Source organism: Heterocephalus glaber, unplaced genomic scaffold (genome assembly GCF_053883595.1).
Source record: "Heterocephalus glaber isolate CG9 unplaced genomic scaffold, H.glaber_assembly_v1.0 deba00000937, whole genome shotgun sequence".
Lineage (NCBI taxonomy): Eukaryota > Metazoa > Chordata > Mammalia > Rodentia > Bathyergidae > Heterocephalus > Heterocephalus glaber.
Window position 1 is genome coordinate 9,210,223 of NW_028258173.1, and position 27,152 is coordinate 9,237,374.

At 51.2% G+C, this 27,152-nt stretch overlaps 1 protein-coding gene and 1 long non-coding RNA gene across 2 annotated transcripts in view; one reads left to right on the forward strand and one right to left on the reverse strand.

Moving 5' to 3' along the window:
* LOC110345074 (uncharacterized) overlaps positions 1 to 24,272 on the forward strand; it is a 153,894-nt gene extending 129,622 nt beyond the window's left edge. The window contains exon 3 of the mRNA XM_087208178.1: positions 17,642 to 24,272. Coding sequence (XP_087064304.1) covers positions 17,642 to 18,125 — 484 coding nt within the window. The 3' untranslated portion in view covers positions 18,126 to 24,272. The remainder of the gene's footprint in view (positions 1 to 17,641) is intronic.
* On the reverse strand, positions 8,457 to 11,216 carry LOC110345075 (uncharacterized). Its single transcript, XR_002388120.2, has 2 exons — positions 10,945 to 11,216; positions 8,457 to 8,589 (listed from the first exon to the last, which is right to left on the reverse strand). It is a non-coding gene; the product is annotated as an uncharacterized LOC110345075 (long non-coding RNA).
* Positions 24,273 to 27,152: the final 2,880 nt, after the last annotated feature.

A 27,152-nucleotide genomic window follows, 5' to 3' on the forward strand; every position in this document is an offset into this window, starting at 1 on the left:
TAGCGAGCAGAAGAGGTTCAGGGGCCCAGGCTTATAAGTACATCCAGTATTTATTAACTCTGGCCAGGCTGCGTTCCATGGCTGTGATTTGGTTAACTCATTTGGCCCCTCACAGCTCTAGCCGTGAGTTACCTGATGCCCAGCCTCCAGATGAGAAAATCAAGGTACAGTCATTCGTCCAGTGTTGCACAGGTAATTTGCAGAGGAGCTGGGATTGAAAGCCAGCTCTGAACCATGACCGTGGCCTGTTGCTGTTTTGAGTGATAGTGAGTTGTCCCAGCTTCTCAGCAGGTTCCGTGTCCGCTCCTGCTACCTGCACTGCAGACATGGAGTCCATTGCAGGACACACAGGTCTTTCAGACAGTGTGCAGGAAGAACCTTCAGGCAGGTGACTCACAGCCTGTGGGTGTAGGGGACAGGTGGATCGACCTGCTGGCTTTCCAGGGCACAGATTGGCCGTAGGATTAAGTGGGCTCCTACACATTTCCGGGTGCTGCTGACTGAAGTCTGGTCCTGACAGTGCAGCGTGTGAAGCAGACACCCCTTCCTTTCACATAAGGCTGGATTTGCCCATAGTTTTCTAGACGTCTCCATCCACAGTGGCTCTGATTCTGGCTGTGAGTTTCATGCTGGCTGGAAGCTCAGAATGTAGGTGTGTTTTATGGGAGACAACAGATTGTTTCTGTTTCTCCCGTGGAGTTTAGAAGGAGGGTGCTGTGCAGAGATTCGCAACCAGGCAGATTGTGTTGTGAGTTGGTCACTGTCTTGTCTAGTGCAGTGGTAAGGAGCAGGGACCCAGATGGCCTGGCTTCACATCCACCTCCTATTACTTTCTCACGTTGTGACGATGGGCTGACGACCTTCTCTTCATGGACTTTGGTTTCCCATCTGCAAAATGGGGATGATAAGGATAGTCTCTTCTGAATTGTGAAGTGAAATGGAGCATGCACACCAAGTGCCTTGCCCAGTACTGGGACACATGAAGCATAAATGTCAGTGTACTTTCTGTTTGGTTTTATATTCAGTCTTGGGAGTTCTGGATATGATAGTGGGTAAATTTCCAGGTCTTAGTTTCCTCATCTATAAGAAGGTAATGCTTATTCCCTGTCCTTAGGGAGACCAGATGTTGAAGAAAATAACACAGAGTGAAGATCTGGTTCAGATGTATCTTATTCCATGTGGATCTTTCACAAGAGATGACTAGGGTCCCTAACTCCCTATTCACCAGCACACTGAGTCCTTATAGTTGCTCCACAGCAGTTTTCCATTGGATATTTTCCCCTTTCCCGGCCACCCTTCTGTCTTGACTTTTGAAGAACCCGCTGGCTTAACCATAGGGGCTCCAACCTTTGGATTTCCAGCCTTTCCTCTCCTAAGTGATTCTATTGGTGTTTTCCTTACACCTCTTTCTTTAACCCAGTACTCAACATGTCACCTTCTGATGAGTTAAGACACTGACCACGTCTCCCTGTTGATCATACCAGTGACCAGATCTTCTTGGACAACTCACCTTGGATCCATTTCTTCCCAGTGTGTGTCCTGCCCCTAAGACTGGACTCTGCGCCCTGGCCTATGCTGACCACACTCTCTCCTCACTTTCCTAAAACCTCATAGCCATGAGGTCCCATGACTAGCTGCTCCTTCACCAGGCCACTCCATAATCTCTTGTAGAAGACATCATCTGCAATACTAGGTCTGCCTCCCTGCTTGTGGCTCAAAAGGGTGGGAATGGGGAGCTCATTTCTGTTTCTTGGGTATCTCTTTTCCAACCTTGGGTATCCCCTTTTCTCTGCTAACCCTAGGATCCCAAGAGCAAAGATGAGGGGCCCAGACAAAGTCTGAACACTCGGGTGGGAGTGTGGGCCTGCATGGAGTGCCAGGCATTGAAGTCATTCTGCCTGGGCTTGGTGACTGGTGAGCTGCATGTGTACTGGAGTCGGGATGGTTAATGAGTGACTCCGAGGGCATTTCCAGGCAAGCCATATGCACTGCCTCTGACTGTAGCACCTTCTGCCTTTGCCAGCCCTAGGCCTCCCTTTTCCCCCAGGTGTCCTCTACCCAGTGCCAAGCCACTCTGTATGATGCAGCCCCTTCCTCCCACCTGGGTGATTCCATTCATTGTTTCACTCATTTATTCATTTCATTCTTTCATTCATCTAACAAATACTGGGTGCCTGTCATTGCTAGGACTACCCTAGACTGAGACATGAACAAAGCAGGTATGGTTCTACTTTCATAGAACTTGCCTTCTAGAGGGGTAAGGACAGGCAATAAACAGACAGTGATAAACAAGTAAATTACCTAGTACATAAGAAGGTAATAATATCATGGGGAAAAAATAAAAATAGCGGCAGGAAAAGTGGCTCAGGTTTTGCTGGGCAGGGAGAAAGCAGAGCACAGGTGGCCAGTGGGACCGAGCAGATGACTCCAGAGAGGAGAGGGAGGGAGTGCTCCAGTGTTTAGGGAGGAGTGTTTGGATCAGAGGGAGTGGTGGCATCAGACACAGAGCAGGAGCACATAAGCTGTGAGGTGGGTTTGAGAACAAAGGGCAGGCATGATAGGAGCTCAGTGAGGGGGCTGAGCACCCCAGGGCATGAGGGCCACACCAGGCAGGGTCCTCAAGACTTCCAGTCCTGGCTCCAAGGGACCTGGGAGCCAAGGCAGGGTTTTGAGTAAAGTGTGTTATGAACCAACTTACGGAAGGGGCTGCTGTGGAACCCCACAGGAACTGAGCACTTGGTGGGAGGGTTTGCAGACAGGAAGGGAACTGAACGTGCCCTTATCTTTCCTGTCCCATCACGTACCTCTGAGAGCAGATTGACAGTGATTCTGTGAGGAGCTGAAAATCACAGGCACTGATTCTCAGCAGCCATGACTCCCTCATTCAGGCAATCCACACAATCTTCTGTGGCATCATGGCTTCATAGGAGGGCCTCTCCCCATCTCCCCACCTGTAAAGCCAGCAGGGGCACATTGCAGGCCCAGCAGCAAAGGATGGAAAGGAAAAGTAAAGGAAGTGGGAGCACAGGAGCATTCTCTCATTCCAGTTGTGTTAGGGCAGGGAAGGAGCCTGCCAGACTCAAGGGACTCCTGACTGTGGCGTCATCAGGTCACAGCACAGTTCGCACTGCTGCAGACCCTCCTGTGGGGTCCCTCTCCAACCGCTTTGCAGCTCTCCTTGCCTTTTTGCAGCCTCATGGTTTCTTCTCATCTTCCTCTTCACCTCCAATTGCAAAAATGAATGGGATCTGCCATCATTTTCTCTCGTCCTCCATCCTGTGACCACTGTGGCCATCAAGGATGGGCAGGCACAAGTGCCTTGGAGCACTTATCTGAAGCAGCTTGTCTTTCTCAGAAGGTGTGCACAAGGTCTCGGTCATGGTGGTTGTTAGCCAGTGTCTTGTGATTGTGTGTGACCTGACAACTGAGCCCAAAGGGGGATGACTGCCTAGTGTCCTTCTTTGGGAGATTTCTTCAAAGCTCCTGTGTACCACAGAAGAGCTAGGTGAGAACCTGCCTCTGCCTGGAGAAGCTATAGAAACATCTGTGTGCTCTGCTTGGAGTGAGGAAGGGGCAGTGTGAGCAGTGAAGTCATGACCTATGTGTTTCTGCTAATGTCAAGTGTGTTTTTGGAAGACTTTGATGGGGACCCTTTCCCACCTGGGCCCCACACGCCAGGGGTCCAGGGAGAGGGAGCAAGATGGGAGCCTGCTGGCTGGACCCTGAGGCAGCAGTCCGAAACAGTAATCTCAGTATTACTCACTGGTTCTGGCTTTGCAAACTTCCTTTCAAAGAACTGTCACATTCACGGCCTCACAGCCCCCAGGATTCCTGCATGAGGTCAGCAGCAGGGAGGAGTGTGTCCACTGAGGAAAAGTTGGACGTCCAGGGAGGACATGCTGTGTCCTCAGCTCCATCCAATCACGCATGTGTGTGCTGGGGACAGAGGTGCTGTGGCTCCAATGACCATCTCTGCCACCACCATAATTAATAGTGAAATTGTTCCAGGGACTCTGGGAACAAGAATCAAGTCCCGATCTGAGTGTCAGCAGTGACGAGGATGAGCTCACCCAGGGACCAGAGCCATCCAGAGGACTCGAGAATGGAACTTCCCCTCAGGGTCCAACTGTGAGTCACCTTGGTTCGTGTCCCTGGAGTGGGCTCAGTCCCCAGGCCTCCCACTGCACCCTGGGACAGCATGCTTACTGGTCAGGCCTGATGACTCATGCAGTCCCCCATGCCAGCACCCAGGGCGGAATCTCTCCCTCCAGCATGTGGACCCTGATGCTCTCTGCTGGCTGGTGTCTTAGATGTACACAAGACCCGGGAATGTCGCCTCACCTGGGAAGGGCAGCCAAAGCCATGGCTGCAGCAGACAGATTTCACAGTGCAGTTTGGGAAGTCTGGGGGGCCATGTAGAAGTGAGACAGTGCAGAGGTAAACTAGGCTGTGACACCTGGAAGCTGGGGAAGTCAGAAGGGCGGGGAGAGGGAAGCTCAGTCCTGAATAGCCAGCAGCCAGGAGTTCACCCGAAAGGCCAGCGCTGTGGGGTGTCAGGTTCCTGGCCATACCCCGTGCAGCCTCTGCTGTGACTTCTTTTTTACCTTCTGAGGCAAGAAACAGTGTCATCTTCTCTCTGCCTGTCAGTCTCACGCCTGCCGGAGACACCAGTGCTGCCCGATCAGATGTCACGAGTGTTGGTTGTCTGTGTTAGAAACCACGGTGGAGAGGGACTTTCTGAGGCTTAGAAAAAAGTAAATCCCCAAACTATTTTGGGGAGATGGTTTTCCTTTTTAACCCCGTTTCTTTCATGTTTTTGTTTTCTCTCTCTTACTCTTTTCAATTAAAAAATTGTGAGAAGGACCAGATGAGCACAGGGGAAGGGATTCCCCAAGAAGACCCCTCAGTTTCTCCTAGTAGCTGATCGGTACTTCTGTCCAGGAGAGGAGAGCCGCCACAGGACCCTGAGCTGCCAGGCCTTGCCAGCCACCTGGCATGCAATAGGGAAGCGTGTTTTAACTGCGGACACAGGACCCGTTTACCTCCCTTCAGCCTCGGTCCTTCCCAAGCACAATGAAATTGACACATGCATCACAGTTTTGTGCTCTGGCTCATGATTTTCTGGAACTTTTCATTTCGAGTCTTTTGTTCCAGACGGGGTAGAGAGGCGTGAGAGCACTGTTTGGTTAAAGGTCAAAGGCGAGGCAGACCTAACCAGGCCTCAGGAGTGTGCACCTCTACCTGTCAGACACAGTTTTTCTCAGACAGCTAAGCAGCCTCCTCTTAGGACAGTGAGTCGACTGTTGGGTTTGAGGCAGTAGGGCGAGAAGGAGTGCAGAGAGAGACCTGGTCGTTCATGGGAAATGGTGTTTGACCCAGACGCCAGCAGCGGCTGCACAAAGCTCAGCTGTCCTGGGAAGTAGGTAGGTCTAAGGAATGGGCCACACGTTAGGTGGCCAGGGTATGAGAGCTTGGGTGAAAGGGTCGGCTCTGGGTGACTCAGTCTGCTAGCAAACTATAAAAGGGAAATGACTCACTTCCACCCCTGAACAAGAACTCCTGAGGCCCGGCTGCCAACACCTGTCTGGGCCGTGGTTAGTTATTAACGCTGCCAGTGAGTGTCATGGGAACCGAGCGCTGGCCCGTGGGGCTGGAGGCAGCTGGACTTTTCACGGCTTGCAGACTGTCCGTCCAAGTTATCAGGGTTCTTCTCCTTATGACCCAGCATGTGCTGTGTCTCCCAGGTGCCTCTGAGGATACAGAAGGGGAAGGAGAAGAGGGGAAAGGAGCAGAGGGCAGAGAAGTGAGATGGTCTGGGAGAGGGAAACCCAACCACTTTTTGGGGGGAGGTCCTGTTGGAAAATCAGGTCCAAGGATCCAGCCTCAGTTGAGTGTTCCAGGAGTCAGTCATATGTGAAGCTGTGCATCCTCTCCCCATTAGCTGCAGATGCCACCCCCAGCGATGGGTCCGTCCAGAGGCCCCACCAAAAGGGAACTGGCTTGGCCACCTCCCAGGGGGACCCAAGCTGAGGATCATTAACTCATGTTCCACCCCAGACAGGGTAGTGCTCACTGTTCCAGAATCACCCGGCCACCTCCTGGGGCTGCTGGAGATGATGGAGAGAGACTGAGGAGGTCCTGCTCTGAGCACCTCTCCAGGGCGGTGGGGAAAGCTGTCGCTCAAAAGCTGAGCTGGGAGTTCAGATCGGCCCTGCGTAATCCTTTCTCCAGACCTGGAAAAGTACAGCTTCTCCTCTCAGAGCCCAAAAGACATGTCTCACTGCTCTTGGGAGAGGCCCAGCCTGGGCACGGGCCAGGCCTGCACTACCAGAGCCATGCTCTCCACTTCCATGCTGCCGGGCAAGAGCAGGAATGCCTGCAGATAGGGGCATCCTAGCAAGTCAGGCTCCCGAAGGAAGGAAGCACTGGGCCCGGGTGGAGGGACACCTCCTGCTGTCTCTGGCCACCTCTGCAAAGCCCTCTCAGGCAGCACAAGGGGTATGGAGCCGGCCCTTGCCTGCCCGATGCAGGAGGAGGAGGAGGAGGAGGAGGAGGAGGAGGTCTGGGCCATGAGAGGACATGTGCTCCGGGGTGGCCGTTCAGCTCCGGCACAGCTTCCCCATCTGTAAAGTGGGACCGATAACAACATCTGTCCTGCTCACTTGACAAGGTTTGTGTGAGGCCAGCTGAGCTCACTGAGCATGTGACAAGACTTGGGAGTGGCTCGGGGCCACCCAGATTGGGGTTTTGGCAGCTGGGTGCTCACAGTGATTAGCAGCAAAGCAAGACCTGAGGTTGAGGATGCCCCCGAGGGTGGCCTTAGTGGTGCCCACCTGTAGCTGAAGAGTGCCCCAGGCCTCCCACTGCTAGTACATTGCCTGCCAGGTGGGTGTGCCCCATCTGGGCTCCAGTGGGAATGGGCATCCTGCCCTTAGCTGCTGCCTGGGATGGCTCCTCAAGTCCTCTCTTATTTTTTGTCAGTTTGGTTTGGCAGGTGCAGAAACAGGGCCCGGACGCTGTGCCGTAGGGCTTCCCAGGGACCCTCCACCTGCCCAGATAGAGGTGGTGATGCTGCTGCATCCCTTTCTCAGTCTGAATACTCATGCAGGGCTGCTTTAGGTGTCTCCTGCCATGGGATTTGTCCTGGTGTGCTGCTGCGTCACCTGCTTGCCATCAAATGAGAGAGGTGTCTAGGAGTGTCAGATTTTTATCCGATAGCGCAGGAAACCAAGGTGGTACTCTGTAAACAGCCACCCACTATACAAGTATTCTTAGCATTTCCTTTTCCGTGGCTTTTTTTACCCCAAAGAGTCTGTGGAATGAGAGATGTTGAGATTTAAGAAGCATCCTCAGTGGTACCATAAGCATCTCTTCAGTCCCAGCACTGTGCTAAGTGATTTGCAAGGGTTGCAGGGATTATACCTATAATCCTTGCTTTCATCAAATCAAACTGATTCTGGCCAGTTATTTCCATCTCCCATCTGGAGCCACGATAGTCTCTAAGACTTTCTAGGTAGCTACTTTCTGTTAGAATACTTTGATGATGGAGAATTTCATTGCTCCAAAAGGCACCCACTCTGATGTTAGTAACTCCAGTTGAATATGAAATACACACACACACACACACACACACACACACACACACACACTGGGGTGGGTTGGAGCTGTAGGCCATCTCTGGTGTCCTCGGTCCCCTGAATTTCTCCAGGTCCAGCTTCTCAGTTCACACAGACAAATTCAACCATACTTAGCTTTCATACCACTTGTCAACTCAGTACATAACTTGCAGGGGCAGAAGTAATTACAAGATGCCTTCCATTAGCCCACCGATAAAAGCAAGAGAAATATTTACAGCTGTATTGTTATACAGTGTTAGTCCTTTATTATTAATAGTTCAATATTTTATGATTGTTTGGGATTTCATCATGGGACTAGGACACAGTTATTTTTGGACGGTTCTTTGATGTTTCTGATATATTTTTCTTTTGCTGTGAAATAAGGCTCCAAAGATAATTCTTGTGGCAAGCACTTTTTCTTTCCTAAGCGTACTAGTTTCCTGGGGCTGATTGTAACAAATTACTGCAAACTTGGTGGCTTAAAACCTCATAGATTTCTTCTCTTATAATTCTGGAGGCCAGAAGTCTGAAATAAGACCTCTGGGCCCTAAATCAAGTTGCAGGCAGGGGTGGTTTCTCCTGGAAGCTGCAGGGACTAATTGTCCCCAGCTCTGGTGGCTGCCAGTAGTCCTTGGCTTGTAGCCACATCATCTCAGCCTCTGCCTTTGTGGGCCCTTTGCATTTCCTCCTCTCTCTGTAGTCAAATCTCCCTCTACCTCCCTCTTCTAAGGACACTTGTGATTATACTTAGGATAATCCAGGATAATCCTCTCATCTCAGAATCTTTAATTTAATCCCATTTGCCAAATCCATTTTGCCATATAAGGAAACTTTCATAGGTTGAAAGGATCAGAACGTGGCTCTTTTATTTTTTTTTTCCTTTGCAAAGGTAAAACGTACAGAAGGATGTGTTCCCATTCAGCTCATCCCCATATCCATGGCTGTGTTCTCCTGTGCAGTCCTGTCAGTGGACCTACAGGGTAGAAGGGCAGGACCTGAGCAGATGAATATGTGCAGTGCTAAGCCCATTGAACTAGCCTCAATGCACACTGTCCCTTTAAGAGCTTTCTCCTGGGAATCAGGCCTGGTAGGAAGGGAGGGAACTACAGATTGAAATCCCCATTACAGGAATCATTTAAAGTTTGCCTCTAGGAAGCTCAGGGCTAATGAGATAATTCCTATTAGGAGAGGAAGGAAATGAAGGTGGCCTGACATCCTTTCTGTCTCTAATTTATATGATTCACTGAAACCTCCCCCTCTCCCTGCCATGCCCCCTCCTTCGGCCGCCTCTTTGAATTCTGGTTCTCCTGTCCATCCCCTCTGCTAGCCGGGACTCTGGTTTCCACAAGTCCCAGCTTGCCGGGCACCTGGGAAGGCTGCCTTCCACCCGGATGAGGTGCCTGGCCCTGTTCTTTAGGCTGCGTGGCGACTGTCCCCTCCACTCTGTCTGTCCCTGAGCCTTCCAGCTGCCCTCCCGGACACCTGTGCCCCAGAGACTGGACCTGTGGGACTAAAGGAAAGAGAAAAGCTGCCACAGAAGAGAAGGTTCCAGGAGCACTGAGAGGACAAAGCTGCCTAGAGTTCACCCCGCCCCCAGGACTTTAGGAGGAGGGGAGAGGGAGCCAGAGAGAGGTCTTCTCTTCCTGTTTTGCTCCACTGCCTACACTTTTGGTCAAAGTTCTCTGAAAACATGAAAATCATTCTGGGTCTTTAATCGGAAAAGTGTGAAGTCACCCAAACTTCAGGGGTTTTGAAGTTCACATCAAACCCTGGGAGTGCATCTGGGCTGAAGAGAGAGGAGAGCCCAGAAGGGGAGCCCCGTGTGTCTGGGGGATGTCGCTGTGGGCTGGCAGTCCTTTTCTTTCCTCAGACATGCTGGGGACAGGTTAACCCGTGTCTCCTGCACCCCAGGGACAAATGGCGCTCTCTCACCCTCCAATGGCTCACTTCCTGCCCTCCTCTCCTGTTCCCCAGGGAAGCCATATGGTGACTCTCCCGAGTCAGGGCCAAGGGCTAGTGCGGCTCTGGCCCCAGGGATGGTCCAGCTTCCTGATGTGCCGTGTGGGTGGCCTCTTCTGTGAGCTTACTGCATGACCTCCCAGTGCCGGTGAGGGCCCAGCTGCAGCCTTGGGTAACAGCCTGGCTCCTTTGCGATGGAGCACACTGAGATCCAGCTCCTCCACTCATCATCCTGGCACAGGAGCCACAAGCTGGCCAGGCCATGGGGCTCTGGACCATGCAGGCCAGAACAGTGCCCATAGGCCCTGTTTCCAGTGGGGTTGGCCATGCTGGCTCTGTAGGCTGCTGTGTCTTTGGGAGGAGTGAGTTGGAGACAGACAGACCAGGGCTCAAGGACAAGAGGACCCCAATTAGAAGGACAGAAGTGTAAGGCAGACAAGTGTAAGAGGTAGACATCAGGCTGAGGTGTGGCTTGGTAATGGAGTGCTTTCTTAGCCTGTGCAGGCCCTGGCTTCATCCCCAGAGCTGCAGAAAGTTGGAGTGTGCGTGTGTGTGTGTGTGTGTGTGTGTTGGGGTGGGGGGGGGGCCTGTGCATTTCAGTATTAGGTAATACTGTTTGGAATAAAGCTCTAGTCAGTGGCTGAGCTGCTGCTCACTCACAGTGGGAACTCCTCCCTGGTCACAACTCTTGGCTTCATTACCTCCTCCCTGTGTGTGGGCCCGGGTTCTCAGGGTTTTTAGGAGTGATTGAAGGAGTATGAAAGGAGGGGCAGTAGATAATGGTTGATCCAAATGTTAAAAAGGAGTAATGGAAGATAGATCGAGACTTCTTTATACACCTTGCAGGCATGGTCTGTGGCAGAAAAATAATCAGAGAAGTGGCTCTTTCTTTGCTGGGAATGTGCTATTTCAACTTTGAAGAGAGAGAGAGTGCTGTAGGGAAGGGAGTGGTCAGGAATAACAGCACTTTTTAGGGTTTCACCGAGTCCTTACTAGACACTAGGATTTTCCTGCTTTATGGATGGGTTAAAGAGAACTGAAGTAGCTTGTCTAGGATCCTTCAATATACAAGAAGCTGATGCAGGACTTGAACTCTGGTTTGACTGCATGGTATTAAGCTCAGGTGTCTCAGGTGAGCTTTGCCACCTGGACTGTTTTCCTGCTGGTAGGGAATGAGTGTCCCCGCCCTTTCTGTCTCCCATAATTATATAATAACTTGCTTTATTGCTAGTGATCTACTTGTTCATTCACTCTTTGGTTCATTTGTCCATCCATCCCTCCCTCCCTCCATCCATCCATCCAACCAACCCTGTGCCTCTCCAGTACAGACAGTAAGCTTGGTACTGTTAAGACGAAAAAGAAAACACACCTGTCCCCATGTGCCTGGCCACTGACCAACCTGCTCCATGGGCTGAGGGACTCTTGGGAGGCGAGAAGCCTGCAAGCAGCCCTGTTGGAAGTCTGAACTCTCTCCCTGGCCAATGAGTAGTCCTCCTTGGTAACCCACAACTCAGAAGTCCACTGTGACCTCACTGCAGACTGGTTGCTGGCCTCAAACATCCGTGTAGACAGTGGAGTCTATTGGGGCCTTCTGGTGCCAGGTAAGGGGAACCTGGCAGTCTCTTCCTTCTGAGGACAGAGTGTAATAAATGACCTCCACTCCAGAACCTCCTCCTTGTTGTGATCCAGAGGGGACAGGAGTGCCTGCATGGCCCAGTCTCCCATGTACTGTTGTTAGATGGGCCATCCAAAGAGAGGGACAAGAAAGGCCTGGTGATTGGCTGTGGAGTGGCCCCCAAGGAACATATTGTATGATAAGGAGAGGACACAAGAGAGTTGGGACTGGGGGACCTATTATCTTTAAAGTCCATCTTCAGGAACAGTCCATGGGGGATACACAAGGGACCCAGGTCGGCTGGCGCGGAAGGGTCTTTGATCTACCTATAAGTTAATGCTTTTCAATGGTGAACCACGAAGCAGCCCCACCCAGGGCCAGAGATAACAGGCTGGTGCAATCGCAAACCACCGGCCTCTTGATAATGCTGGATTTATTGAGGTCTGGTTCTTGCCCAATGGGAACACATCCGGCGGGCATCAAAGGGAGCAGGCGTCACCTTGTGCAAAGAATCCTGGGCCCTGGGGTGTGTGCGTGTTGGGAAGGGTGCGTGTGTGGCTATGTGTGCACAAGCCCGCCCGTTGGCAATTACCCTCCTACAGATCAGAGGCCACCGGCCCCAGAGGGGCCTTGACAAGCCCTGAACTCCACTCCCTTGTTCTGGTTGGTCCCACTCCTGAGATGTTCTTGCAGATGGTCACTTAACATCTTGAGTATGAGAGCAACTCCTGTGTCATTTTGTCCCGGACTCTCTGTCCCCAAAAACAGTTGAAGTGAGAAGTTCAATGGACGGGCCGAGGTGGTGCTCAGAAAAGGCAAAACCTAAAGCTTTGGAAATCTCAGACTTCCTCTGCTGCAGTCTGTTGCAGTCTTCTGCAGGCCTTTAAACGAACTGCAAGAATTTGCCTTTCACCTGTGACGGGGGAGGAACAGGATGTGGGGTGCTGTGGGAAAACAAAGGGCGTGCATGTGGGGCACCCCTGCAGTGGAAGAGTTAATGGGTGACTGAGTTCTACTCCTGGGGAAGGGTCTTCTCCCTGCTCGCCCCCACGCTGTGCCTCTTGGCTGCCTCAGAATTTTTTCTGAGCTGTCAGAATCCTGTACATCGTGTATTGGGCTCTGGAGACCAGAGCAGAAAAACACAACAATACAAACAGAACATCTGGAAGCTTTTTAAGGTTTATTTTTTAACACAGTTGCAAGAGTCAGGACATTTGCACACAAGGTTTACGGGCTGGAGAGAACCCTGGGAAGGGGGCACAGGATAGAGAAAGGAAGGTGGGAGCATTGAAGAAGCCACTGCTGGCTGCCAAGTTGTCGATTCTTAGGGCTCTCTTGCTACAAACCAGAACCCACTAGAGTCCTTAGGAACAGAGAGTGCCCTGCCTGGGAACTGGGCTCCTTACCTCCCTCGTGCTACTGGAATGGAGCAGCTGGGTTCTCCTTCCTTGTTCCAGTCACTTGCACTCAACGGACCCATGGAATGGAAAGCAGAACCATAGGAAAGGCTAGAATGTGTAGGCATGTGCCGTTGCACTGTCGCACTACCGACTCTGAGAGACGTGCTGGGAGCTTTATAGACTCACGTCTGTTCCCTTGTCTTTCCATCTAGGCTACACGGATGGGGTTGAACTAGGTAGGGGAAGGAAGCCATTTTGCCGTGCTCCTGCATGCGAGTTGGTGATCAATTTAAGATCACCAGAGTCTGTTAGCTGCCATGGCTTCTGCCTCCTCCTCCTCTTCTCTCTCCTCTTCCTTCTCTTCCTCCTCCTCTTCTTTCTCCTCTTCTTTCTCCTCTTTCGCTTCCTTCTCTTCCTCCTCTTCTTTCTCCTCCTCCTTTTCTTTTTCTTCCTCTTCTTCCTCCTCTTCCTCTTGACCCTTCTCACTTTCTCTTTCTCTCCTTCTCCTCTCCTTTCTCTGCTTCCCCTTTCCTCCTCCTTTAGACATCCCGGACTTAATGATTTGGGCCAAGGGAAACAAGGAAAAGCATGGCTCAGCATTTTAGCTGGGGAGACTGGGACGAAATAATGAACGTAAAAGTCCCTGCAGGGAGAAGACCTGACCCGGGACTTCATTTTTCTTTAAGGGGTCAGAACATCAGTTCATTGAGCCCTCCTCCCTCCCTCCCTCTTGGTTGCTGGTTTCTCGTTTAACTCTTCCCATTCTCCCTTCCAGATCTGCTGTAGGCCTGTGACCAAAAATATTTTCAGGGATCCATTGAATACCCGTGAGGCCTCTGCTTGCAGGCTGGTTCCTTGCCTGCAGGTGTAGCCCTGAGAGACTGCACCCCTTGCCTGGCAGCGGCCTCCAGTGCCCCATCACTATCCTTCCTAAGTCCGTGCTTTCTGTGGGGTGAGGTCATGTTTATGGCTCATTGTGTGTTCTGTTTATTAGGGGAGGAAACTGAGGCTGTGTGCGGTTCTTCAGGTGAGAGACTGAAAGGTGTCCACCCTGTTCTTATGGGAACTGAGGTGACCCAGCTGCCAGGAATTCTGCCCCTGGCTGCTGGCTGTGGGTTCCCAGTCTATCCCAGGCACTCTGGGTGCAGGTTCTGCTTGGGAGCTGCTCGGGCTCTCCTCACCCGGAGGGCTGGAGACCTCTGTGCAGCTTGGCGCGGTTTCTCCTCCGGGCTGCTGGCCTCCCCTTGGCCGCTGCGGGACTCACCTGGCCAGTTTCTGGTGCTGCCTCGGCCCTGCCCTCACGGACACTGATTTCACTGGGCTGGGGCGAGGCTGGGCTCTGGAATTTGGAAAAGCTTCCCAGGTGGAGCTGGTGTACAGCCAAGGTCAGGAAGGGACCGTGACTCTGGGGCAGAGTTTCTCACCCGTCAGCAGTTTGCAGCCCTCTCTCCTGACGTTGGATCCGTGGCAATGTCTGAGACCTTTGAATTCCTCACCGAGGGAGTGGAGGTTGCTAGTGGGTACCCCAGGACGCTACTGAGTGTCCTGCATGCACAGGACAAGCCCTCACAACCAAGGGGCACCCAGATCCTCATGTGCCTGGCGGTTCTCACGCTCATGTGCACCTGGACGTCCCATGCACCCTGTTGGTCTAGGGCTGTACTTTTAGTGCCTTTGCTCCAGGTGAACTCTGCTTCCCGCTTGCCTGGATCTGTAATGCATTCCTTATCATTTCTAGAAAACTGTAAAACAACAAGGACTAACTGATGACAGAAGAACCTTCTGCCTTACATAACTGAAATCCAGAGGAAGGCCGCCCCAAACTAGAGTTGCAGCACTGGAGTGACCAGGGATTCAGGATTCCATCTGCTTGTTAGACCATCTTAGTACATGGCTTCCATCTTACATGTCTCTTGTAGACCAGAGTGGCTGCTGGAGCACCAGCCATCATGTCCTTTTTGAAAATAGAAACCATAAAGACAGACGACAGGTAAAACTCAGGCTCTTTCCAGCACTTTATGGCGACCTCCCCAGAATTACTATAGTTGTTCTGTTCACAACTCATTGACTAAATCTTAATTACATGGCCATACCTACCTTCCTGAGAGGCTGAGAAATGCAGTCTTTTTACTTGGAACTGCATCATGCCAGCCAAAAATCAGAGTTTTGTAACTAAGTGGATAGATATTGGGGTAAGCGACAAACAGTGCCCGTCGTCCTTATCTGTAGGCCTAATCTTCCTAAGAGTTATCACTTACTTGGCATCCACCATGCTCCAGGTGCTTTTCACGCATTATCTCATTTAATCCTAAAAGCTTTCCACAGTAGATGATAATACTATCGCTATCTTGCAATGACGAAACCAAGGCTTTCGGAGATTAAGCCACCTGCCCACGCTACAGCAGCAAGCAGCATAATTTAATAGCCTGCTACAAAGTTTGTGCTGCTTCTTGTCTCAGTTGCTCTTGGAGACCTGTCCTTTTTCTGCTGAGCATCCAGGGTGTTCGGTAGGCCTTGCTAAGCCAAATTCCAGATTCCACCCTTTCTGGTCAGCTCCACGCCGTTGGTGTCTATCCCCACTTTGCTACCCTCTTCAGAAGTGTGTGGGGAAGTGCAGACCCCACATTCCCAGAGACCAGTGTCAGCAGGCTGAAGTCAAGGTGTCTACAGGGATGGGTCTTCCGGAAGCTCCAGGGCAGAGCCACTGCCTTGGCTCTGGGGAGCCTTGTCTCTGCCCTTTGAACCCTGCCAGCCTCTTGCTTCCATAATTGCATCTGCCTACTCTTTGTGTCACATCTCCCTCTTCCTCTGTCATAAGGGCACCTGTGATATCATGCAGGGCCCAACAGGGTGACCCAGAATCATGTCCCCATCCCAGGATCCTTAGCTCACTCACATTGTGCAGCCCCTTTTGCTATATAAGGTAGTAGTCACAGGGTGCAGGAACCCTGATGTGAATGTCTTTGGGGACCATTAGCCACAAGAGCCTCTAGCTGCTTCTCTTCTCCTCCACATCCCATTTCTCTTCCACGGGAAACAGACTGCTGCAACATGGACTGTCTGCGTACTCTCCTCCTGGGCAGGAGTTTTAAAAGAGCCCAGAGCTGGGCTGAAAGGTAAGGCGGTGTGTTGGAGGCCTCAGTAAATCGGTCCCCGTGGGCTGCAGCAACAGGTATGAAAATGCTCGATTGTAAAGTGGTTGGAAGCTGGGGTGGGGATCCTGCTCTGGAGGTGGCTGTCGCCTTGGCCAGAGTGACTGCACTTGAGGTGTGACGTAGGACAGAGGCATAAAACGCAGCTGAGTTGCGTAGCAAGCTTTATAACCCATCACTGTGCCGATCCATAAGTGCCTTCTGGTTCTGTGCCTCCTGTGGCTTTTAGCTGCGTACAAACGCAACACAGAGGAAAGTTTCACAGGCAGGTGGCCGGTTCGATCTGCTCACGTCCACACCTCACTTTCCAGTTCATGTTTATCCTCTTGTCCCCCCCATTTCTCTTGGCTGGGTCTGCCTCTCTGGGATGAGAGTCTCAGGGATTGTGTGTTTTGCTTTTTATTTGTTTTACAAATGCCTCACAACATTCCCCTCTGTTTAATGTCCCACTGCCAAGTGCATGGAGTTGCTAGGCAACAAGAAGGAAGTCCTGACTGCTGCCAGTTAATTTGCTAGCTGCTTGCCTCTCCCAGGGGAAAGGCTTCTTTCTCTAAGACAGCTCAGAAAGCCACTGCCCAGGAGGGGAAGAGAAACCATAGGAAGGTTGGAGAACTTTAGGTTTGTTTGGGGGCTTTTCAGGTCCAAGTGAAAGGGCGTGTCCAGAGGGCCTGGACAGCACCTGGGGCAAAGACTGGTTCCTCCTTGGCCACCCAGGGCCTCAGCACGCTTTTGTGCCTGCATGTTGGCTGTGGTTTGGGTTTTTTATTTGTAGGGGACTCTGAAATGTAGTCTGTGTCTCCTTGCTGAGTTTTTCTACAGAGAAACAGCTTTAAGCATCTTTGCTCTGTATCCTGGGGCCTCTGTCACATCAGTCCTCTCTGGCAGTCTGCACCCTTCTCTCTGGCTGCTCCATCCCTGCTGATGCTGCAGGAAGGAGAGCACCTTTGCCTGGGGCTGAGCCTCACGTTCCTGGCCCTGGCCCTGGTCCCTGACGCCTCCAGGGTCCCAGTGGAATTTTCCTCCAGAAATTGCCGCCCTGGCCCTGTGAATGCCCCAGCGGACCCCTCCTCTCTGTGGCCTTCACCAAGGCCTGTGAGGGTGGAATTTGCCTGTTTGGTTTGTTTCTGCATCCACAGCATCTAACTTGTGAGCGCACAGATTTCCAATTGTGCAAATTATTCTGGTGCGTTGACAGTGATTGCTTTGGTCAGAGGCCCAGGAAGCAGCCTGCTCCATCAGGTTCGGAGGGTCTTTCCCTGTGCCCAGGCCCCCGAGGGCAGTGGGTAGTGCCAGATACATTTGTTACTCAGGATTAGAGGCGATGAGATTGGGGAATGAAGAGAGCATGGTGCATCCAAGACAATCTTAATTTCTTTGCTGTCAGTGTTAGGGAAAGAGGAGGCTGTCTGCTGTTGTCCTCCTTTCTCTGCACAAGTCCACTCTAGGTCAGCTGCTGAGGGAGTCAGACAGCAGGCAGGAGTTCCAGCCACAGTGAATGTCAGGGTGCAGAACGTGAGTTCCAGTGACATTGGCGCGCTCTGTGCCTCAGTTTCCCTGCCTGTAAAGTGGGTGACCTGATGCCTCCCAGCTCCCAGCCTCATATCTCACAGGTATAGTAGTGACAGGCTGAAAAGCAGAATTTTCCACTTCCCCTAAAGTCAGCTGTGTGTGTGTAGCGGTGGAATTTGTGTCGGGGGTTCCCAGGGATAATTCAGTGTACAGAGTATTCCTTGGGAGGTATAAGTAGGTCTCTCTTCTTTTTTGCTATTTAACTAAAATACTGCATTTTGAATATACTGCTCATTTATAGCATCAGGTGGAACATCATCAACTAAAATGTGACACCTGGTGCTCCCTGTGGAGCCACATCTAACCCTTGTGCTGTGATCTGGTCCACAGGTGCAGGAAGGAGAGTGAGGCAGCTGCCCCTCGGCCACCGGGAAGCACCAGGAACCACTGCATGCCCAGCAGCACCCCTCGAAGTGCCTGGCTAAGGCCAGCACCCGTCTCAAGAGACAAGAGCTCTGGATCCATCAAGGATTCTTACTTTGGAGAATATAGGAACTTCTGGCCCTGTGGAGATGTTTGGGTAGAAAGCAAAGACCCTCGACTGAAGGACCAGCTTGTGTGTGGACCTGAGCTAGCAGAAGACGTGAGGCGAAGGGGGCCTGTGACTCAGAGGGCTTGCCATCGCAGACTGGGGCCCTCTTTCCTTCGGCTGACATCCTCTTCGGCTGCCTGCTGCTGGCATCTTCCCCGCCCAGCCCCTGCATCCCTGTTTCCCCACACCCTCGCCGCCCGCCCCACCTCCCACACCTGCCTGCCTTTGCACAGAGCGATCCCTCGTGTTTGCTCCACTATCGTCCAGCCGGATGCTGAGTGAATAGTTAACCACACTTGGGGCAGACAGGATCTTAGTTTTCCTGCTCCTTCTACAGAGGCCAGCGTTGGTGCATTGCAAGTGGCCTGGGGAGAGTTTTGGGATCTGGGCCTGCAGGTTCCGGAGTGGCACAGGAGTCAGTGTGAATGCTCTTCTGGGTCTCGGGCCCACAGGGAGAGGTGTGGGCAGGAAAGCAGGGTGCTGAGCTCTGGTCCTCTTCTTCATGCTCAGTTTGCTTGATGTGGGTCACACACAGAAACATGTCTGCAGGGCCAGTGAGTCCTGTGGTTCATCCCAGCAGTCGTCTTTGACACACATCCGCAGTCAGCTGTGAAGACCCACCCCCTTTGATGGCACTGGTGCCTTGTCGGATCATGGTGCTTGGTGACTTAGTGACACACAAGCCAGCTACCAGGTGTGGTTGTTTTGTTGAGGACCTTGTTCCCCAGTTTCTCCAGGTCACCCACATGCCTGACTACCACTTCAGGCTTCTCTGTTCCCTTTACTCTGTGACTGCTGCATGTGTGGTTGAAAACCCTTCCTCAGTATCTGCCATGGCCCAGTGTTGTCCAACACACAGGGTCAGAAACATTTGTGCTTTCTTATTTGCAAAGAGGAGGACAGTCTGCTTTGTTGGAAGAGCCAGTGTCCCTGCATTTGTGGATGATGAGTTTGTGCGGCCATTTAGTGACTTCAGTGTCTTCTATGAGAGCAATAAGGACATTCCTGGCATCTCAGGTTCACCACAAAGTGACCTCCTGAAGATGTTTGGTGCTACTGAAGCATAAAGATTGTTTATAGGTGTTGTTCTCCCTTCTTTGCACACATACCAGTGCCAGCCTTGGTGTTTGGTTTCTTTAGGTTTCAAGGAACCTTTGCAAATGCTGGTCTATTCCAAAGTCACAATGGAAGAAAGGCAGATGGGAAACAGTGCCAGCAGCTGTCCCAAAGCCCATAGCCATCCGGCATACCCAGTAGCTATAGGCAGTTTCCAGGGATACAGGGACAGCAGAACAATGGCATCACTGTCACCACCCAGTGGGACTCACTGCCCCTAACCCGGAATTCTGCTGTTACGATGCGCTGGGCTTTAGGGATTGACTGTCCCAGTATGCCCAGAGCTGGGGTGTCTTGGGACAAATGACTTTCAGGGCTGAACCTGGGACAGGCCTGGGCAAACTGGAATAATTGGTCAACCTACCAGGTCACTCAAGGACTCTGCTTCTGCTCATGTTTCACCTCTGTGACCAATGAATGCACTTGGTTGGTTTGGCCAGTTGGCACTGGGAGCTGTGGGTCTGATTGTTTCACTGGCCACTGCAAAGCCTATAGGTGGGTGCCTCTGGACCAGGCACCAATCCTGACCAAACCAGCTGTTTCTGGGATGGTAGGGTTGCATGTTATTGAACAAAAACCCGGGTATGATGAAATGGCTGAGACCTTGTCCTTCTGAGAACACTGTGGATAGATAGTAGATAGGGCGGGAATTCGGGGTATTGGAATTGCTGTCTGATACAATCCTACTTAAAACAGTGACACTACCCTTTAGCATTAAAAACACAACAGTTTATTAAAGAAACAATGACCAACAGCCACTGGGAACAGTGGGAAATAAATGGACCATGACGTATGTGGGTGTTCGTGTGTGCGTGTGTGCACACACATTCTCAAGCATGTATGTACTGCATAGAAGGAATCAAGAACAAGATTCTGCATCTTTGCTAGACAGAGACAAAGAGCTGAAATCTTGGCAATGGTGTTGTCTGGAAAGCGAAGAAGTTGGCTAGAGGACTTCCTGAAATTCCTTTGAACTCTAGAATTATTTAAAATATCAAGGGCGTGTAAACTGGGGCTAAGTGTGTACTTTCCTTCTGAAGTCTCCTAGATAACCTTTGAGTGCGATTCCGAGCATGTGGAGTGGGACCTCCCAGCTCATTCTTACCTTTCCAGATCACTGACTTTATCTGGGATCAGGGAGCGGAACTTGGAGGCAGGAGTAGGGGCGGGGGGCGGGAAACAGAGTTGTGCCAGCCCGATTTTTTGGTGTTCATGACAAGTAAGAACAATCGGCAGGCAAATTACAGGTTCTTTTGCAGGTTAGAAAAGCCGGGTTTTCAGGATCACACAGCATCCTGAAGTTGTCACTGCTTGTCGGGGGATTCAGCCTCCATTTTTCTGCTGAAAGACAGGCATGCACGTCTTCGGGGCTGGAACACGGGCCTTCAGCTAATCCCACTCATCTGGCGTGCTGTGGCCACAGTGAGGTAATTACATGCTAGGGTAGAGAGGAGTGTGAAGCATCCAGACTGTTCCCATTACTTGTGATTCCCCATGCACCCTGTGTTTGGTTCTGAACCCGCTCTCCCTCCCTTCGCTGCCCCAGGAGGAATGCCAGCCCCACTCATTGGGTGCAGTTTTTCTCTTTGAAAAGATGAATGCATTTCACCTGTTCTCGTCATCTGTGTCCTGCATTCATTCATTGCTTCCAGCAGAATCGTGCTATCAGGCCAAAGGCAACAATCTCCCCCTGGTCCCTTCTTCTCATCTTAGAATCCCAGAATCCCAGAGGCCGAAGTGGTCCTCAGCATCCTGCTGCTCAGGATGGACTCTGCCTAGGGCAGGAATCCCTTTCAAACATCTGGTGTGGGATCCTCTGGCCCAGGGAGGCAGCTGTTAGGCAGAGTTGGAGATGAGGTTGAAGGCTGGATGGCACTGAACCTGGTGGGGAAGCAGGAGAAATTTACAGAGTAGTGCATGTCCGCAAAGTGGGACAAGTATCAGTGTCGTGAGATTTGAACCAACTGCCTCCTGCCCTGTGCCCCACCTCTATATGTCTCTTATTTCTAGATCTAGAATCTAAAAAATCTAAAAAAGTAAATCTAAAAAAGTACAGGCCGAGGGAAGCCAAAGACCCAAGTTTTTGTCTCAGAAAGTCCCCTCTCTGACCTCCTTCTTGTAAAATGATGGGGTCAGGTACAAGATCCGGGGACCCTCTCCTAGCTATGTCTTCCATGCTACTGTTACATTTGACACATACGCCATCAGCTTTCTTGGAGTTCCTGTCTTCAAGATTTGCTATTTGTTCTGTATTAGAAAGGCATGTTAAGCTGGATGTGGCAGCGCACAGCTGTAATCCAAGCACTCTGGGAGACTGAGGCAGGAGGATCATAAGTCTGAGCCTGGGCAGCTTAGGGACTTAGTGAGACTATGTGTCCAGAATAGAAACACAAAAAGGGCTGGGAGTGCACCTCAGCACTAAGGTTTTGGGTTCATGCCTCAGTACTGCCAAAGTAAAAGCAGAAAAGCATGGTAGACACTCCGCAGGGTGCAGCGTAGTAGTTACCCCATCCTGGACCGAACACGTTCATCTTGCCTCAGTTCGTTATGAGCACAGCTTAATTTCACAGTCACTGCTCACCCTCACCCTGAGAGCTCAGGCTCTCCTAGAAGCATTTTCTGTGGCATTGAAATGCGACCCACAGCAGTACTGTAGTCCTTGTCAGATGGCCCTGGAAATCTGGGTGGGAAAATGTGGGTCTTGTTGCCAGAGAGACCGGAGGTTCCCATGGGAAAGCGAGACCCCAGGCTCCAGAGGCCATGGTTTAGAGGACATGGGGTGACTTTAGAAATGGCCCTTGGTCTTCGGTAAGACCCTTCCATTCCAGGTTGAGGGCAGCCAGGTCGGGGGAGGCCTGAAGAGAGCCCCTGGATAGTAACTAGTCTTCTTTGGCTTCACGGAGCTCCAAGGTCATGGGTAAATCATCGAAGCCCTTTCTCTGGGTCTCAGTTTTTCTCATCTGTAAAATGGGAGATGGGAGAAAAGAAGTTGGTATGATGGTCCCCTAAGGCTCTTCCTTTGTCACCTTCCCAGCTTGCCTGACGCAGTAGTAGCTTGTGTCCTTTCGGCTTTGACTGCACAAGTCAAAAGCAGGCCTGTCTGGGGCAGTCCGTCACCGAAGGATACTTCAAAGCTGTTTGCACATGCCGTCGGTTGCACTGAACATGAATTTGTTGAGGAAGAAGGCAAACAGACCCAGAGCTGATGACAAGAGGGAGAAGGAGGGGGACTGTTTACCCCCTGGGGGACTGGGAGGAAAGAAGAAAAAAAATTCCCTGCCGTTTTGACCAATAAATAAAAACTGGGAGCTCTGCATGGCTCAAACCATGGGGGATTTATTAGTTTGCTTAGTGAAAGGCAAATATTAAGTCTGAAGCTGACCCATCCCGGGACCTGCCTTTTGGCTTTTGTATGCCGTCAGGTGCCGATCACTGGGTCCGGGTACTCGGGGTTATCAAATTCTGTCAAAGGTCTTTTTTCTTTTAATTGTTTTCCATCTCCTTCCTCCTTCGCCCACCCCTTCCCCTTGCCTCCCGCATTTCCTGGTAACTCAGGTCTGGATTTTGGAGGAGCTGGAAGCCTTGTTCTGCCCGAGAGAGTGCTTGTCTGTGGGGCTCCGGCTGGTCTGGCCCTGCCCGTGCTGGTGAGCACACCACTTGGCCCTGGCCTCCTCGCACCAGCCTCTTTGATCTGTTCAGGACTGAACATCAGGTCTCAGAGACTGAACGTGAGGCAGAGGACACAGCCCTCATTACACTTAGAATAAGCATCGTTACAAGCATCAGAAAACAGCAGGTCTCGGGTGTTTCTAAGCTGTGACTCCTCTATTCCAGGTGGCCGTGGTTCCCTACCTGTGGCAGGTGACAGAGATGAGTCGCTTGAGGAGAGGAACTGGCCAGGCCTTTGACTCACCCTAGAGTGACTTGTCTATAGGGGTGGGACGGTGTGTCCAGGTTCCAAGTGTGCCCCACTGAAAGACTGAAACAAGATTGGGCCCTTCTTACCGCTCTGCCCTACAGCACCGCAGTTCCGGATGCTCAGGTCTCAGGTGGGCACAGCACAGCGGGGCACACTGCTCCATGCCAGCTCCTGAGTGCCCTTCCAGGTGACCGGCCGTGGAAGGTGCATCTCACTGGTCTTCCCAGGACATCCCAGTTCTCCACCTGTTACTCATGCAGCCCAGAGCTGAGGGTGTTCCGGATCTGCTTAATTCCGCGAGTTCCTTCCTCACTCCAGGATGAGTCTTCATGAAATGCAATGCATCAGCTTTTCCTCACCCTAACAGATACCTGAGATAACCAGTCTGTAAGAGGAAAGAGTGATTGAGGCTCACAGTTGTGGAAGTTCAGTCCATAACTTGGCAGACCTAGTGCTTTAGGGTTCTGGTGTGGGGCAGCCCATCCTGGTGGGAGTGCAGGGCCGGGTGGAATCACTCACCTCATGGCCCAGAAGCAAACGCAAATGGGAAGGGATGAGGTCCTGAGACCTTGTTAAGGGCCTCCCCTCAATAACCTGAAGCCCTCCACTGGTGCCACCTCTGAAAGTCTCCACCTCTTTCCAGTGTGCCAAGCTGGGGACCAAGCCTTCCCCACGTGGCCTTGAGGGAACCTTGCCCTCAGCCGTACTTCACGGAGGAGCCTGTTTGTGGGCACCTATGCTATGGAGAGCCTGTGGACACTTCCAGACTTGTCACAGATTCTCCCTTCTCCAGGAAGGCTTCCTGGATTTCTCCTTCCTTCTCAACCAGTTGTGACCTGTCTCTCACATATTCTTTTAAAGCATGGGTGTCATATACATACCAAAAAATGCTGCTTCCCTCCTTCCTTGACCATAGTACTTTAGTATCTCATTTACTACGCTCAAACTGGACTTCTTTTGGGTACCCTCTTCTCCCTTCCTCCCCACCCACACCCCATAAGAATGGGAACTGATGCGTTGGGTTGGGTTGTTCCTTATTCATTGAAATGTATTCCTGAAATTTCTAATGATACACAGATCACATGGCAATTCCTCTGATAGGGATTTCACATAGTCACCCATAAAATCATCAGAGGACATTGGGACACAGAGACAGGGGAATCAGTTGCCTTGACCAAGTCTCGCACGTGATTGTTAGGATTCAGAGCCAGGGCCATTGAGCATCTCAAGTTCACAGCTGGTAAACTCGTGGTACGGTGGCTTCTACATGGTAAATAGAGAGCTATTGACTTGGCTTTTCCTATGTGTAATCTGCTACTTATGTATCCCAGCATTTGCCTATTTTTGTTTGTCTGCTATTGATCAATAAAGTGATGTCTGAACGCCAGAGGAAATCTGTTTGTTGCTTCCTTGGTTGGTTTCTCCACAGAAAATATTATGTGTCTGGTTTTGCCAGTTAACTGCAAGGTAGTCTCCTGTTTAAGGTAGGAGAGATGGGAGAGACATATATTGTACATGCAAAAGTTCAGATCAAAACCTCTGGAGCTTCACCTTGTCTAATCGGAAGAAATACAGAAAAGCAAAGAATAAAACAACAGCAAGCCACATCTGAGGCAGTCCCTGCTCTCGGGATGTCATGTACAGTCTGGTTAGACAAGACCCGCACATGTAAAACCATCAGTCACGTCTGCCTCACGAATGTGTGGTTAGAATTACCGGAGGATCTGGATGGATTCTTTCACCTGTGTTTCACCCAAATGTGAACTTTCCCAGCAGGTCATGGGCAGAGAAGTTGGGTGTCACTGGGCAGATTACTGTTACAGGATGGTGCCTGGATTCAGGGGTGCATCACCTGAGGGGTGAAGGCACAGGGAGAGGGGGTGCTGCTCAGGGGAGCACACACCCAGGAAGAGGAGTCTGCCTCCCTGCTATCTAATTCCTGTCTGTAAAGAGCAAGCTTTGCCACATGTTGGGAAAAGAAACACTGAAAGTCCCCTTTCCTTACCTCATCTGAGCAGAAAGCAAGAGTCAGGACACAGGATGTCCTTTGTGGACCATCGCTGTGGGGATGGTTTCAGACAGGAAAGCAATCATAGAACATTTAACCATGAAAAGTTGGGCGGTTCAAGTGGTCATGAAGTCCAGTGATTTCACGAGGATTTACACTTTTAGAGCTCTTTGTGAAACTTCTCATTTGAACCTTTTGATGGCTTTGTAAGGAGGTGTTGTTTCCTGATCTGTTCTAGATGAGGAAACTAGGATGAGGCAGATGGGATGACTCCATGGAGCACGCCCGGTAAGGCTTCTGTCCCTAAATGCAGTCTCAGTTTTCCTCTAGGTTATGACCAACCCCATGTTTGTCACAGTAAGCAACTGTAACAAATACCCCAAACCTCTTTTTTCCCCTGCGTGTTTCACTTCTACACTTCAGTTGAATATAAGTTAGCAGTGGTGGAGACAAAGGTTTCTTTTTCGTGCAGAAATCGAGACCTGGCCCCCTGTTGCAGGGTACCACCACCTCCTCCTCCTGTGAGGTGAGCAGGGAGAGGGTGCCATGGCTGGAGGGATCACCTACCACTTCTGCTCAAGTGGGCCCCAGCTGGATGCAGGAGCGCTGAGAGTTGTCCAGCTCTGTGGAAAGGGGTGGGTACATGAACCTTGGTGACCACAGCAGTTCTGCCACATTTACCAAACCCTCTTTGTGCGGATAGGATCGGGGAGGCGGGTAATTAGGTTCACCACAGTGGCAATGGAAGCTCATGAGTGCTGGCTCCAGAACGCTCTGCTGTCACAGGTCACATGCTGAGTAGGTTTATAGTGTTCTACTGGCAACGTCAGAAACATCAGGTCTCCTGCATAAGTGTAGTGACTCTTAAAAGTAGGAAGGATAGAGTGGTGGGGGCAAAGCGAAGCTCCTGCGCTGGACTCCTCGGCCTGATCCACTCCCATGGCCTCTGGCAGTGCAACCTCAAGTGAGTAACTCAGCTCCTCCATGCCTCAGTTTCCTTTTCTTTAACCTGCTTCCTGTGGTCACTGCAAGGTTTGCATCTTATTGTGAGGGTGGCCCTTAAAACAGTGCCAGGAACACAGCAGTTGGTCAAGGTGACCTCTTAGCTGTATCCAGGTTGAGTGTCTCTTGTCCAAAACCTTGAGACCAGAAGTCTTTAAGACTTGAGGGTTTGTTTTCTTTCCTTCAGATTTTGGAATATTCCCATATAAAAATGAGATATCTGTGAGATGTGACCCCAGTCTAAACGTGAAATTCACTCATGTTTCCTGTATACCGTATGTGCATATCCCCAAGGGAATTTATACAATATTTTTAATGCACCTGTGTTTTGACTGTGACATGGGACGAGGTCAGGTGTGGAGTTTGCCACTTGTAGTGTCATGTCAGCCCTCAGAAAGCTCTGGATTTGGGACTTTGGGATTAAAGGTGCTCAGAGTGGACTGAGACATGCAGCCTCAGAGGGCTCTGATGTTCTCTGTGCCTGGATGGCAGGAGAAATCCAGATGGGCCGCTCTGCTAGGCCGCTCTGTGTCACCATGCTCAGCAGTCTCTGGACTCTAGCTGTGGTGCACCCCCACCCTCCGCAATGTTGAGGCTAGAGCTGAGCTGGGGACAAAGGTCTCAGCACTCTGACTCTCCCTCCTGGGCATTCTCAGCCCCACCATGGTCTCACCTGACCTGACATCATCAAGCTTTTTCTCTCCAGAATCTGTCAGTTTCATCTAGCACCTAAGGAGACCCTGAGAATAAATCAGTACTCTCGGACATATATGTCGGGATCCTGAAGCCCTTTCCGGTGTCTGGGCGCAGAGAGAGCTGACTTCCAAGCCCTCGGGGGCCGACAGGCCAGACATACTTCTCCCTGTTCCACACCCACATTTCACCATCACCTCCTTCTCTGCACACTGCAAAGCAACACGTCCCCCTTACAGACCCCTCAGCCTGGGCTTGGGTCCTCCTAACAGACCTCTGTGGTCCTGGGTTCGGGCACCAGTTCAGCCTGTTCTGTCTTTGGCTCTCCTGGCACCACGAGAGGATGGAAAAGCTGGTCTGTTTATGAGACATGGGGCCAGAAGAGCATTAAAAAATAAGGAGCAAATAAAATGTCATAAACAAATTTCCTTCCCAGTAAAGGAGCTCTCCTCCAACACCAACCATTTTTCTCATGTGTTTGGATAAACTTTCATCCTGAGCAGTTACCATTCCCAGGGAGGGGCCGCTTCTTTCCGTTAGTTATTTATTTTGATTTTGATCATTCCTCTCC